The sequence below is a fragment of the Corvus cornix genome, chromosome 20 (genome assembly GCF_000738735.6).
Source record: "Corvus cornix cornix isolate S_Up_H32 chromosome 20, ASM73873v5, whole genome shotgun sequence".
Classification (NCBI taxonomy): Eukaryota; Metazoa; Chordata; class Aves; order Passeriformes; family Corvidae; genus Corvus; species Corvus cornix.
The window spans coordinates 7,937,505-7,952,347 of record NC_046349.1 but is presented as its reverse complement, the minus strand read 5'-3'; the positions used below and the strand labels follow the sequence as shown (position 1 = coordinate 7,952,347).

At 56.2% G+C, this 14,843-nt stretch overlaps 2 protein-coding genes across 8 annotated transcripts in view; one reads left to right on the top strand and one right to left on the bottom strand.

The window, feature by feature from the left end:
• Positions 1–6,263, top strand: part of ZBTB46 (zinc finger and BTB domain containing 46) — a 53,356-nt gene extending 47,093 nt beyond the window's left edge. For all 7 annotated transcript variants that reach the window (XM_039563281.1, XM_039563278.1, XM_039563280.1 and 4 more), the window contains one exon: positions 1,390–6,263. In XM_039563281.1, coding sequence (XP_039419215.1) covers positions 1,390–1,776 — 387 coding nt within the window. In that variant the 3' untranslated portion in view covers positions 1,777–6,263. The remainder of the gene's footprint in view (positions 1–1,389) is intronic.
• A 467-nt stretch (positions 6,264–6,730) lies between these two features.
• On the bottom strand, positions 6,731–11,580 carry SLC2A4RG (SLC2A4 regulator). Its single transcript, XM_039563646.1, has 9 exons — positions 11,301–11,580; positions 11,223–11,251; positions 10,168–10,319; positions 9,340–9,449; positions 9,016–9,263; positions 8,546–8,646; positions 8,181–8,439; positions 8,003–8,082; positions 6,731–7,918 (listed from the first exon to the last, which is right to left on the bottom strand). Exons 1-9 carry the CDS (start codon positions 11,578–11,580, stop codon positions 7,807–7,809), a joined length of 1,371 nt encoding a protein of 456 aa, XP_039419580.1. The 3' UTR covers positions 6,731–7,806.
• Between the last annotated feature and the right edge of the window lie 3,263 nt (positions 11,581–14,843).

Sequence of the window (14,843 nt, the reverse complement as noted above, 5' to 3'; positions counted from 1 at the left end):
TCCGGAGCGCAGGGTTGTGGAGAATCGGGTGGTGAGAGCTGGTGATCCCATGCTGAGGCAGGAGCAGGCATCCAGGCAGCTGCTTTAAAGTGAAAAGAAGGACTTTAATCAGCAGAACCTTTCCCACAGGCTGTTGTGAGCATGAAAAGAAGAAACCAGTTAAAAAGGATTAGGGACTGGTGATATGTACCCAAGGCTCTGGTGACTGCTGGGCTGCTCAGAACAACCCCAAACCACGGGCACTGGATCCTTGTGTGCTTCTACACCACTTCCTGAAGTCTCTCCTGAGGATCAGTGGCAGACACCAGGCATCGAGTGCCTGTGCTGTCCCCGTGTGGTGTTAACATATAAAAGAATAAAGAAAAAAAAATAGAAAAGAAAAATACACATTTATAGTAAGTACTGGGCAGCCCTGAAGCAGTCAGGCAGTTGGACTAGAAGATTGTCATGGGTCTCTTCCAACTGAACTGTTCTACATATTAATAAAATTAATATGTATTTTACATGTAGTTATATATGTGTAAGTGAAAGTACCTGATGAGGCTCCTTGTGGTGGAGTTTGAGAATTCTCACTGCTCTGGTTTCCTTTGCCTGAAGAACAGCTGAGTGGTTTGACAAGCTCCTTGCCTTCCATGCAGGGCAAAAGTGGCCAGGGACAGATTTCACCCTTTATCAGGTGTTTTGTGCTTCTCAAAGTATGTAATTTTGCTCATTGAATAACGCAGTTTGACTCTGGAAGTGAATTCTTCTATCCTGCAGAGCATTTTCCTTGCTTCCTGTACTGGCTACATATTCTGTGATAGGTCCACATGCCCAGGATTCTTGCAGAATGAGTTATGGAGGAGAAACATTTGTGTCAAACCAAAGTAGTCAGAAATAAGGTGAGAAGTGCAGTCAGATGCATTTTTTGGGAGATACAGGAGGCATTCCCAGTGCTCCTGTTCTTTGGTTCTGGACAGCAGTGGGATCAGGAGGGAGACCACTGTATCACCATGATTAACACTGGTTTGATTGCGGTTGTTCTTCTCTAGTCTGCACAGAACTGGTACTTGTGGATTGCTTTTTTTTTCTTTTTAACGTTTTCCTCTTGGTGGTGGGTGTGATACAACTGTTGCACCCCAGAAAAACAGAAAGAAAAGGAAAGAAAAAAAAATTGCAATGAAATTTCCTCTCGGAATGATGAGTGTGATGATGAACAGGCAATCCCAAAGGATTTTCCATTGTGTTTCATACTTGCTGGCTCGAATTAATCATGGTGGGTTTGAGTTCATGGTGGAAGCCAGTCGTGATCTCAGGTTGCAGTTGTGGATTTGCCTTTGCGAGAACATGGGAACAGCTCTCATTCCATCTCCACTGGCATTCACCTCTGTGATCTTTCTTCTTTTCCAGGTCCACAGCAAAGATAAAAAATACGTCTGCAAGGTTTGCAACCGAGTGTTCATGTCGGCAGCCAGCGTGGGGATCAAGCACGGCTCCCGCCGCCACGGCGTCTGTGCCGACTGCTCCGGCCGCGGCATCGCCGGGCACCTGGACCACAACGGGGGAGAAGGGTCCCCAGACGAGTGTTACCCCGGGGAAGGGCAGTACATGGAAGACCCAGATGACATCAAAGTGGAAGGAGACGAGGAGATGGGAGACGAGGACGACATCAAGTGGAAGGATGACGTGGGGATGTCACAGGATGATGTGATTTTAGATGATGACAAAGATGTCGACTCCCCACAGGAGCAGGACAACTCTGGGGAGAACGACAAGGATTTTACCTGGATTTCTTAGGGATTATTTTTTTGTTTGGTTTTTTTTTTTTTTGTTTCGCTCTGTTGTTTGTAGGGGGAGGGAGGGTGGGGAGGAAGGAGTATGTTGGAAAAACTAAGTAGCCTTGTTGTCGTCCATGTGTGCAAAATAACTCTTGTGTTTTCTAAACAAGTCCTTCTCTGTTCCTCTCAGACACTGTCTTAGCAGTGTCGCTTCCAGCGGCACAACTGACTTCGCCTTCCCCCTTTTTCCTTTCCCTTTTCCCCCTGCGACTCCCTGCCCACGGCCACCCCTCCGGCCAAGCCAGCCAGAGGGAGGTGGAGTCTCTGCAGGTGTGGGGAGGCTGGTGAAGCATGAATCCTCCTCCCCTTCCCACTCCGAACCGAGCACCAGGGAGGTCTTTGTGTCCAAAGCAGGTTGGTTGGTTGGTTGGGGTTTTTTTTAACACCTTGTCTGTGCTAAAATCCCAGCAGCAGTGGAATTCCAAGCTAAGGTTGTGAAAGCAGATGGATGGATGTGTTGGAGGGCTTCCCCTGATGATACAGGCCTTTTGCAAAGTTACTTAAAGAGTTTTAATTTTTTTTTATGGAGCCAAATAGATCAAAAGGCAAGTCAGATTACAGCCTTACGAGTACTTCTCTTGGATTCTTAGCTTCCAAAAGAATCACCATCAAAGACAGATTGTGACTTTTCTTGGACCTACTGGCATCTTACCCACATCCTGTCTTCCAGCTTTGGTCATTCACAGGCACCAAAACGCATGTTGGTGCTCCTGGAAACCCCTTTTACTCTAGAGGGCACAGGTAGTTCTGTACCTGTCACTCTTCTCCACAAATATCTTCACTTTTCTCCCTTTGCTCCGCTGCCTTTTTCACAAATATATGCAAACTGTAGCAAAACTGGGGCATTCGGCGAAGTGCAGGATGAGCTGGGAAAGGCGAGAAGCCCGAGGTGAGGAGATCCCAGCAGGGTGGAATCTTGCTGCTCCCATCCCATGGACTTTGGTGGGGCCAGGATTTCACCTGGGTACCTTGTTCTTCCTTGCCAATTTCAACACTCTCACTGATCACTGGTAGGTCTAACACCTACTTTATTTATGACAAAAACTTTCAGATTTAGCTGCACTGGTTCCGTGTAAATTTTCGAATAAACCATTTTTTCTTTAAATAAGAACCAGATTTCTCTCCCAGCATCTCCTCAGACTCTGTGGGGCTGCACCAGGTAGTTGAATTCTCCCTGTTCATATCGGCCACCGTTGCCTTCTTCCAGCTACACCTAAATAACAACAGCAACAGTGTGTGTTGGAATTGTCTTGTTCCTGAGAAACAGCTTGTTCTACCTTGACCTCTTTGCTTCTGGTGCTTTTTTAAATTAAAAAAAAAAAAAAAGCTGAAGACCTCACTCCTTCCTTGCCATCAAGCAGTTTTCTATGACATCTGTGACTGTGGTACCTTGAAACCTGCCACGAAAGACAACCCATTGCCAGAAGCCAAATGACTTAAGGTGCTATTTTCCTTCCTGCAGGCCTGGTGGTCCATGAGGAAAAGCGTGGTTCCACCCAGCAAAGGAGTTAAAAGTATATTGTACAATAAACCCCCATAAAGCAAATAATCTGAAAGGATTTAAGCCACTCGGTGCCGGGATTTCGTGGAGTGCAGTGGGAGCCTCAATCCTGGCACCTGCAGGAGCTGGATCTCTCTTCATTCCCCCGTTCCAGTTGCCTCCTGGGTTTATGGTGTTCATTCCCTTTCTCTGCTCCTCAGTTCCTTGCAGACATTCACCCCCTTCTCTCTGCATCCATCGTCCCAGCTCACCGTTGCTTCCACTGGGAGCCTCCAGGCTCCTGCCCCATCGGTTTGGGGGTGCTCAGTGCTGTGGGAACGCAGGTCTTCCTAAAATCCTCTGTGTGGCTCAGTGGGGCCACACCAGCAATGCTGCCACCCCTTGGAGGAGTTAGGGGGACTTGTTGCTTTAGGCAGTGAGCACGGATAACCCCTTCCTTAAATATAGGAGGAGCAGAGCGGATCATGCAGGAACATTTTTCTTGGAAAAATCTCATTTTGCATTTTAGCTTCTTTTCCTTCTCCTCCCCTACTTAAAAAGCTTTAAAAACCCACCCAGTATATCACAATTGGACCTTTATGTACTCTTTTCCAGTGGTTTTGGGGGGTCCCAGAGTGAGGAGGCTGTTCCCTTACCCCAATTTTGGCTCCCCCAGAGTGTGGGCTCTGTATTTATTGTCATTTACCCTGTAAATATGGAGGGGGTGGGGGTGCCTGAGGTCCTGAACGTGCAGCCTCACCTGTTGCGTGTAGACAAATACATACAGTACTTAAAGATTTATCTGTAGCTTTGCTTTTTATATGTAAAAATCTATTTAAAAGAGAATTTTAAAACCCAAACAGCTCAAACCCCTGGGTTTGTGTGACATTCCAATGGCCCATCCCCTCCGATGCTGGTGTGTGCATCCACCTTCTGAGGAGGACTGGCTGTGGGCCAAGCCCTCCTCTTCCTCCGTGCCCTTGGGTAACTCAATCTTGTCATCAGAGTTACGGAGTGCTGAGCTTTCTTGACAATTCCCTTGGAAATATTCTATTCTTTTCTTTCCTTATATTTAAGGGTGAGCAGAGAGCCGGGCAGTGCTCAGGAGTGTTTCCTAATTGTGCCACTTTTGAGGCTCCTTTGAGCTGAGGATGCAAAAAATAAAGCAAAAAGCAAAAAAAGGAGAGAAAAATGGAAAATCCACATAAAAACTTAACTTTTTCATGTTATAACCTCGCACGTGCTTCTGTCCCACTAATACACACCATTTACCAAATAAAACCCTTCTAACACCTGATGTCTATTGAAGTGCTTTGTTCTGATGGAGGTGTGCAGAGTTGGAAGTGCAGGGATTCATCTTTAACCTTCTATGCTCCGACTTGGGTTTGAAAAAAGGAATTTGGGTGCGTTTTTTATGCTGAAACTTTATAAACGTCCTCAGTCGCTCCAGGTGATCGCGTCCCTCCAGCTTCTCTCCGGGGTCTCTCGGATCTACTGCCTATGCAAACTTCTGCTCTTGGAGATTTAAACAAAACCCCACTAATTCTGCCTGTTCTGCATCTTGTCTTTGTATTTCCCTTCAGGGCTTTGTATACTTCACTGAGGTTCCCTTTTTTTAATTTTTTCTAAATATATATATATGTGTGTGTATATATATACAGACTTCGTTCCAAAACAATTAACTCCCTTAGAGGTAAAACATGGATATACTCTGTCTCGAGAACTTGCAACTCATTTTTTTAAAGCATTTGTACATGTAAATGTTCCTCCTCGAATTCCTTGATTACCCTCATTTTTTATTTTAAATCTGAGTGCCAGGAGTAGAGAGCGTTTTGGCCACCGTGCGGAACGGGGCAGAGGGCATCGTCCTGTCAATGCCCTCTGGAAAACATCCCAGGGATCCGTGGACATGGAGAGCATCTTAAAGGATGGAGCGAAACGAGGTCCTTGTGTCGATTTGGGATTTCCAAAAATGTTATTAAAATCATGAACTCCCCAGTTTTGTGGGTTTTAAGGTCACCCCAAAGCCTCACAGCTGCAGAGCAGCTTTGCGGGGAGGAAGAGGGGACTCACCTAATGAAGGTTTGCCAAGTGATTGTCCTTTCCCTTTTTTTTTCTTTAATCAAAAATCAGTTTTTTGGACAACAAAACGAGTATTTTTTTGTCCAGAAGGAAACCCACTCCAGCGTTACTTCCCCTTTTGTTTCCTCTCCCCACTCCTGCCTTTAAACACTCCACTTCCCTGAAAGCAAAGCTATGGCTGTGGGGTGGGTGGGTGTGTTTTGGGACTGACCCCAAGCACCCTCCCCTCAAAGCTCCCCCTTTTGCACATCACCCTCGAGGAAAGAAACTCCATGAAAACAATGCAAAAACTGGAATTTTTTGCAATATTCTGAAAGATAATCTAATTTTCGCTCATTCTGTGACACGTGCGACTCCTACGAAAGCCATAATTAATGGTTCCTTGATTTTGTAGATCCTGAATTGTGTTTTGAATTTCAGCCTTTTTTTCTTTTTAGTCCCCCTAGTCAGAGTGCTGTGTGTATGCTTTCATATATATTTATTTTTCAACGTGCTTTAAACCTGTCTACAAAAATAAAGCTGAACAAACACAAAAAGGACGGTGTTTGAAGATTGTTGATTTTTTTTTTTTTTTTGCTGGGAATATTCTATATTATACTGACTTTATATTAATTATTATAAACCTGTGTTTGTATTGAAGATGTGTTTAATATTTTGGGGAGGTTGAGGAGATTTCGTAACCAGAAGTCAGTGGGAGAACATGCTGTGTTGTACTGATTTTCTGTCGATGTAGTTCAGGTAAATCTGATTTTATTTTCTAGTTGCTGCCCAGTTCCTCGCCTGCCGGGGGCTGCCCCTCGGATAGAACCTTTGTGATGGGATTTAGCTTAGACATACCTGCAAAAATCAATCAGTTTCAATAAATTGGGAAATTGCTGCTACAATTTTGTCTGCTTTTTCTTTTTTATTTGATACATAATCATTATTTTCTTCCTTGCCCTCTGTGGAAGGATGGGGTGACATGGAGGATCCAGCTGCAGGGTCCTGCACCCCACCCTTGCTCCTGGATGCTGGAACAGGGGGTCCCCAATCCTCAAAACCCCCCTTCCCCCCAGCAGAAAGCCCTGCTCACCCTCAGGCTGGGGGTGCTGCACCCTCCCCCTTCCCCTTCCCCCTCCCAAACAGGCACCTGTTGCTCGTTCCCTCCCTCCATGCTGCCTGTTGGTGGCAATTTCCTTATTTTTTGGTCTTTATCTGAACTTTAAGTAACTACCGGGAGGATGCACAGGGTGATGCCATCCCTGGGGGATGTGGGATGCAGGAGGAGGGTGACAGCAGTGGGTTTGGGGGTGCCAAGGGGCCCAGGGTGCCCACCCTGCCTCTCTTAATAGTAACTAAAGAACAGGAATCATTAAAAAAAAAATCCAAATATTTATTTTTTTTTTCTTTTGGATCTGACACATCACATCCCGGGAGGGGACAAGTGGGGGCACAGCACCAGCCTGACCCATGGGGCCAAAGCAGTGTCCAACCCCCTGCAAGGGGGGACCCTGCAATGGGGGGGGGATCCCTGATGCAAAGGGAACCTTCCCACAGGGCAGGAGGGTGGAAGGGCCACCACCCTTCCCTGTCCCCTCCTTGGATGGGGAGAGGAGCAGGGTGGCATGACCTGGCCAAACCCAAGCTGCTGCCTGGGCTGGAGAGTGACAGGATGAGAGGGAAGAAAGGGTTTAGAGGGGAAAAGGGGTTTTTTTTGGGTAAAAAGGGGGTTTAAAGTGAACTAAACCCCTTAAAACCCACCCAGGGCTGGAGACACCCCGCTGCCGCAGCGCCGCGGCCCGCGCGCTCTTGTGCTGTGGGAGGGAGTAGGTAAAAATATGAATTTTCATATATTTTATTTAAAAAATAAAAACCACACGAAGGAGAAAAAAAAAAAAAAGTAAAGGAAAACAAAAAGACCCCTCTTTGTGCAGTTTGGCTTAGTGCAAATGGGCGCATTCCTGCAGGCACTTCCCGGGGCATTGCCCCGGTGGGGGCTCCCCGAAACGAGAGAGACAAATGACATTACAAAGAGTAAAAACCCCCCTGGGGGGGGTGAGGGGGGGCAGGCGCCCACCTCTGCCCTGGGCACTGGGGCTGCCCCCCGGGAGCAGGCGAGGGGCAGGAACAGACACCCCCTTTTCCAAGCCCCCGCCGGCCACAGGCACAGCTTATTTGAGCCATGGGGGCGTCCCCAAACCGGAGTGGGGAGGGGGCTGGGAGCAGCCGGACGCCCCCCGCCAGCCCCTGCCGGCAAGGAGCAGGGTTGGATTTAGCTTATTTTCAAAGGGAAGAAAAGGCAGGGGGGACAAGCTCCGTGGCGGGGGGGCTGTGTGTGTGCATAAAGCTTTTGGGGGGGCCGTTCCCTGAGTCCGGGGGCGCGGCCAGGGGGGCGCGAAGGCACCTCGAGTGCAAAATGTGCAAGAAGGAGGGAGCGGCGGGGCTCCGTCAGTCGAGGAAGCGCTGGCAGGCCTTTTTCCAGCGGCACGCCGTGCACCACATCTCCCGGTGCTCCATGCCGTACACCTTGCGGCACTTCTTGGCCTCCCCCCGCGGCCGCCTGCGGGCAGAGGGGACAAGTCACGACGGGGGGGACACACGCAGGGGAGAGGGGACAGGGTGGGGTGCGACGGCAATGGCTCACCTGGGCACGGCCGGTGGCTTGGGCGGTGGTGGGGTGGGGACAGTGGGGGACAGCGGTGGCCGCGGAGGGGTCCGGCAGCCCTGGAGAGAGAGGACACAGCTCCTGTCAGACAAGGCAATGAGGGAGTGCAGCAGCCCCACCTCCATCCCTGTCCCCGCTCCATCCCTGTGCCCCTCACCTGGTACGCGTGGTCTGTGTGGACGTGGCAGCGGCCAGGGGGGGCCGGGGGGCTGCAGGGGGAGGCCAGGGCCAGGTCGAGGATCGGCAGCGCTGGTGGCGGAGGAGCCTCGGGGCCGGGAAAGGCAGGAGGCACCGAGGAGGTGGGAGAGACCGGCGTGAGGCTGGAGAGCCCGTCTGTCAGCGCGTCCACGTCCACGTCCAGCTCCGTGTAGTAGAAATCCTCCTCGCCATCGCTCTGCTCCAGGTCGGCTTTCCGGCTGCAGGGAGAGCAGAGGCTGGCTGGGACACTCTCCCCCGGCATGGCAGGACCCTGCAAGGGGTACCAGGGGGTCTGGGGGTGTCCAGGGGACCCCATGTGCTTACCCAAGGTGCACAGTTCGGATGTGCTTCTGCATCCCTGAGGAGCTGCTGAGGACTTTGCCACAGCTCTTCCACAAGCACTTGAACATCACCTTGGTGGAGTTCTGCAGGAGAGAGGCGTCAGGCTGGCAGCTCCATCCCCATCATCCTCCTCATTCCCAACCTCATCTCCAGCCCCACTGTCATCCCAGCCCCAGTATCATCCTCACTGTCATCCCCAACCTTACCCCCATCATCATCCACATCCCCAAACTCATCCCAACCTTCATCCCTATCTCCAATCCCATCTTCTCCATTCGCACCCCAAATGTCATCCTCCTCATCCCCATCCTCACTATCCCCATTCCCCAACTCATTCATGTACCCAACCTCATCCCAACTGTCATCCCTCATCCTTAACCTCATCCTCCTCTTCATCCCCATCCTTACTATTCCCAACTTCACCCCCATCATCATCCCCAGCTTCATCCCACCTTCCTCTTCCGTGGGGTGGGCTCTCCAAAGACAAAGTGGGTGCTGTCAGGCTCATCAGGGCCATCATCTGGCAGTGGGCCAGGCAGGAAGGTGCTGGGGACGTGGCTGGAGAGGGGGGGTGAGGGGGTGGAGGGGGAGGATCGGTCGCTGGAGGGGTCCCAGCTCCAGTCCCCGCTGGTGTTGCTGCTGCTGCTGCAGCTGGAGGACATGGTGGGAGCCTCCTTCCAGACCTCGCTGCCAGGCTCTGCTGAGGAGAAGAGGAAGGTCAGGTCCTGCCTTGGGACACGTGTCCAGGGATGGGGGGGACACGGACATGCTCTTACCTGGGGCATGAGTGGCCGGTGGGTGCCCAAGCACCAGCGGGCTGGCGGAGAGGCTGGTGAGCACCGCGGCCGCCATCACCTCATCGATGCCTGCTTTGCCCGAGAGCTTCCTGCCAGCAAGAGCAGAGGGGACTGTGTCAGGATGGATGGGCCCCCTGGGACCCTCTATAGCTCTCCCTCCCCCCTTGAGGTGTTGGGACCTCCCACCCACAGTGGCCTGCACCCACCCCACGGTGGTTTGTGTGGGGGCACACGAATGGCACAGAGTCTCAGTGGCCCCACCATGCTGGGGGCATCACCAGGTGGAAAGGCATCCACAGGTGTCCCCACACTCTGCAGCACCCTGAGATGCTGCTGACCCCTCCAGGGATCACCCCAGCAGCTGGCTGGAATTCCCCTGGGCATGGCACAGGCAGAGGTGCAGGCAGGCTGCCAAAATGCCACTGCCTGTGCCATGCCAGGGGCAACCCTCCATGCCTGTGGGCAGCACCGTGCCAGAGGGTACTGGCACCTGCATTCTGCCCAGGGACATGGGGATGGCTTGCCTGGGGCCAAACAGTTCCCTGAGGTGGAAAAAAACCTATAAATAATTTAGATTTTAAAAAAAAAAGGCAAGAGGTCAAGAGTACCCAAAATCATTTTGCAAACGGATAACGTGGTGATGCTCCCAGCTGGGAGTCCCCGGAGCTGCCACAGCGGGACAGCCGCTCACTGCCAGGGATCCCGGCGTGGCCAACAGCGGCCAAAGTCCTCCTGCAGAAAAAAACCCTGGCTCCCGCAGTGAGGCCAGTGCCGGTGGGAGGGTGGTGGCCGTGCCGGTGTCCCTACCTGTGCCGGGGCACGGGGATGCACTGCACGGCCGAGTGCAGTGCCAGGCACCGCTCCAGCCCCGCATCCAGCACCCGCAGCATGGCCTCCTGGCTGGCCGGGTCCCGGCGCGACGGCGGCTCCCCCAGCCAGCCCTCGGATCCCAGCGGAGCCTACGGGAGAGACGGCAGCGGGCAGCAGGGATCCCCGAGCAGTGGATTCCGCAGGGATCCCCCTGACCTCGGTGGGATGGGAAGGTGGGTTTGGGGAGCTGGATCGGCGCCTCCAGGCAGGGCTGTGGTGGGACCCTGCCAGCCGCTCAGTGGGTCCCCCTGGGGTAAATCCCAAGTGGATCCCACCAGGCCGCAGTGGGATCCAGCCAGGAGTTCCTTAGCACTCTCCAGATCCCCCTGTGATGCTGCTCCCAGCAATCGCCCACTGGCTGAGCATCAGTAGGGATCCAGCAGGGATCTCCACAGAGCCAGGAGACGACCTGACACCCTCCTGGCAACGCAGCTCTAAAGTGGCAGCACCCACATTCCGGTATAGATCCACACCTTAGGAATCCATATCCCAAGTTTATCCCGCTCTGAGCGGATCACCCGGGATCCAGCGGGTATCCCCAGAGCTGGGAGCACACTTGTGCCTGCCAGGCCAACCCCAGACACCGGCACCCGCTGCCCACGCTCCGCCACCAAGTGGATCCCCCTCCAGGCAGATCCCACGTGATCCAGCACCAAGTCGATCCCGCTGCAAGCGGATCCCGCTCCAAGCGGATCCTAGCTGATCTCCCTGGGGCGGGGCTGGGTGGATCCCGGCGGCGGGAGATCCCTGGAAGATCGCAAAGGGCTGCGATCCAGGAGAGACGATCCCCCCGGGGGTGCGGGTGATGTGACCCACGACCACCCCCCAAGCCCCGCCGCCATACCCCCCCCCTTCCCGCCCCCCAAAGTTTATCCCATCGCGGCGCCATTTTACCGGCGGGGAAAGTTTCGGGCGGGCCGCTGTCAGCTGTCACCGCCCCCCCGCCGCCTCCCCCGGATCCCACCCCGGTCTCCGCCGCCGCCCCCCGGTACCTTGGCGGCGGCGGCGCGGGCGGCGGGCGGCGCGGGCGGGGGCGGCGGGCGGCGGCGGCGGCGGGCGGGCATTAGGACCGCGGGCGGGCGCGGGGGGTCCATGCGCGGAGCGGCCGCGGCCCGGCGGGGGGGGGAGCGCGCTCCGCCGCGCGCGGCCCCGGTGTCGGCGCCGGCCGGGCCGCGCCCCCCGAGCGCCGCGCCATTGGCCGGGCCGCGCGGGCTGGAACGCCGCCGCCGCCTTCCGCGCCTCTGATTGGCTGCGGCGCGCTGCCACTTCGCCGCCGGCGGCCACGCCCCCGCCCTCGCGAGGCCGCCACGCCCCCCCCGGCCGCGCCACGCCCCCGCCGGCAGCGGCCATCTTCGCGTGCCCCGCCCTCCCGCCGCGCGCGCTGCCCGCGGGACCCCCCCCCCCCCAAAAAAACACAGCCCCCCAAAGCCTCACCCCACTCCCACCAGGCCGCCCGTGTCACCCCCGTCACCGCTGAGTGCTCCCCGGCACCCTTGGGGCCACCGTGAAGTCACCTCCCCTTTTCCCGCCAAACTCGCGGGGCTCCCCAAAAGTTGTGGAAGACCCCCGAAAGTTCCGATTTTGTTGTTACGGCGCGGGATTATGGGCGCCCCCCCCCCAAAAAAAAAAACGCGGGGATCCCGCCACCGCGGAGCATCCCGCGGAACGCCCGACGGCTCCTGCGGACTTACCGGGGTGAAATTTGCAGCGTTAAAATTTGGGGGATTCGCGCAAAAATGACGTGACCGGCCGAATTATAGGGACGCCGACAAGTTACAGGGGTTCTTCAAACGTTGCAGAGCTCCTCACAAAGTTATACTCTCCAAAATTTACAGGGTACCCCCAAAGTTCTCTCCGAAATTTTATACCCCCTGGAACTTGCCTGTAGTGTTCCCCCATCAGCTCTAGGGCTCCCCCAAAAGTTACAGTGACCTTCTGCTAGAAAGGGGGTGTGGTCTGGATTTTTGGGGTGTGTGCGTCGTTCCCAGCAGGAAAGAAGTCCCTAATTCCACACGGATTCAGTCAGTCCTGCCCACCACGGGGAATCACTGCTAAAACCCACACAGAATGGCAGGGCTGGGTGTGGGTGGGGTGCCCGGGCTGCCAGGGGTACAGGAGGTACTTGGGGTACCGAGGTGCACTGGGGGTACACGGGGTGCATGGGCTCCACGGGGTGCATGGGGTACGCTGGGCATGTGGGATGCGTGGAATGGCCTGGACACATGGAATGCTTGGAGTGCGTGGGGTCCATGGAATTCTGGGGTGCCCTGGGGTGCCCTGGGTATGTGGGGTAGCAGGGGGTACCTGTAGTGCAAGGGGATACGTGGAGTCCATGCGGTGCATGGGGTTTTGGGGTGCGTGGGGTGCTTGGGGAGCTCGGGCTGGCGCCCATCTGCCTTCCGCTCCTCACCTGCCCCAAAACCCGCGGGGCCCCGAGCGCTGGGCGGCGGCCACAGGCCACCGGGTCCTGCTGCTGCTGGATTGACCAACCCGCAGCCTGAAGGCCGGGACAGAGTCCGTGCGGCTGTCCCAGATGGTGGCCCCCGTCTGTCCCCCCCTCCTGTCTCCCCTGCCTTCCCTCAGCAGCCCTGGGCTGGCTGACACGGCTGATTCCCGTGGTTCGGGGGCTGTGGGGTTGCTGGGGCGGCATCCCGCGGATCCCCTGCCTGGGGAGGGGATGTTCCCAGCTTGGCTCCTGGGGTGCTTGGCCACCCCGTGTTCCCTGCTGTGGTGCAGGGGGGCTGGAGGTGCCGCTTCCACCCTGCGCCATGCCCTGGTGCTTTCGTAAGAGTGAAAAAAGCAGCACACCAGGAAAGCCCCCACGAACCCGGCCAAGCGCCCGGTGTCGCCCCGGGACGGCCGCCCGCGGGGTCCCCCTGCACACCACAGGAACTGGGGACCAGCCGGGTGAAGGGCAGTGTCCCCCGGGAACCGGGACACCCGCGGGGCCCCACACCTGCCCGGGGAGCAGAGAAGGAGGAGCAGAGCCGGAGCAGCCTTTATTCCCCATCCTGTCCCGTCCTTGGGGGGCCGGATCCCGCCGCCCCCGTTAGCGCAGCCCTGGAGGAGCCTGTGGGGCCCGGGGGAGGCTCCGCGGCCGTCCCCGCTCTGGTTTAATGGTTAACGGCGGCCGAAGCGCGGAGTTGAAGGCTCCGGCAGCTCCGTTCGGTGTTGTGCAACTCCACGAGTATCGCCCGCCCTTGCACAGGGTGCCGCCAGCCCGACCCCCGGCCCGGGCAGGAGGGCGCGGCAGGGTGGCATCCCAAGTTAAAATCGTGGTCATAGCACCTTCTGAGCTGGAAGGGACATGCAAGGATCATTTAGTCCGACTCCTGACCCTGCACAGGGCTCCCCCAAGAATCACCATCCCTGGGACATCCCCCCGTGGTACCTGGACTCCCTTGCCAGGGGCGGGTTGGCTGCGGACTGGGCTGTGATGCCCCTCGCCCAGGAGGTCCTGCAGAGAGAGCCGGGGCCGTGCCCGCACTGCCCATGTCCCCTGGCTGCCTGCTGGGGGTGCAGAGCTGCCGGGGGACGGGGCCACACGGACGTGAGCTTCAGGGATGTGGGGCTGGGCGGGGTGCGGAGCTGTTCAGGTGCGGGGCTGGTTTGGCTGGAGAGCCTTGTGCTGCCGTACAGCCACAGAGCTGCTCGGGCTGCGGAGCCGTACGGGCTGCAGGGACATAGGGGGTGCGGGTCCTTATAGTACAGAGCCCCGTACAGCGCCATGCGGTGTGTGACACGGTGCAGGTGTCGCACCGTGCAGGTGTCACACCGTGCACCGTGTAATGCGCCTTGCAGCACCGGGCTACATCCTACAGCGTGCGGGACTATACGATGTGCAACCCGTTCATCCTCTTGCGGCGCTCGCTGGGCTCCTGCTCGCTCCCTCTTGTGGGAACGGCACCGTCCAGCACCGTCCCTCGCAGCACCGTCCCTCGCAGCGTGACGAAGAGCCCCGCACACGTCTGTCCCCGCGGCTGAGGCGGGGTACTCCCAGCCCTACCGTCTCCCCTCGCTCTGACCCCAACCCCGACCTTCCCGATCACAGCCCGAGACTCCAAGTGATGTTTTGGGATGGATCCTTCATTCACCACCCAGATTTCGAGCCTCCAACTGGCGTTCCAGGGACATTTTCCGTCACCGTGAGGGCTGCGCAGTTTTTCTCTTATTTGAGTCCGGCTCTCCCACGTCCCACAGGGATTATGGGCAAGCAGGCAGCCCTGCACGGCTTCTGCTGCTACTGGGGTAAATTGGAGACCAAATTTGGCCACCTCCGCTCTGCCACAGCTTTCCCTTCCCTGGTGCCATTCCAAGCCTGCCTTCCCCCAGGGAGGTGGCGCAGTGGTACCCACATCCCAGCCCACGGGCAGCGCAGCGACCGGAGTGAAGCCACACTGATCCCACGCGGAAGTGATGCTCCTGTGGCTGGCAACACAGCCCAAAACAGCTCCCAGGGGGTTCAGGTGGTGTAGGAGGGAGCCAGCCATGTGGGGTGGGATGATGGAGAAGGGGAACAGGGGAAGGGTGCGGCCGGGGGCAGCGCGGGGGGAGCCCACGCGTCGTTCTGGTGCCACTGGCAGCAGGAAGAGTGCGGTAGCACCGGCACCAGC

What these genes read in the sequence shown, in the direction of transcription:
- SLC2A4RG (XM_039563646.1), bottom strand. Translation starts at nt 11,580, where the DNA reads ATGGCCGCTGCCGGCGGGGGCGTGGCGCGGCCGGGGGGGGCGTGGCGG. An exon ending in ATCCCCGTGCCCCGGCACAG is followed by an intron (nt 9,450 to 10,167) that starts GTAGGGACACCG and finishes TCTTGCTGGCAG; the next exon opens with GAAGCTCTCGGGCAAAGCAG. An exon ending in ACCGGCCACTCATGCCCCAG is followed by an intron (nt 9,264 to 9,339) that starts GTAAGAGCATGT and finishes TCTTCTCCTCAG; the next exon opens with CAGAGCCTGGCAGCGAGGTC.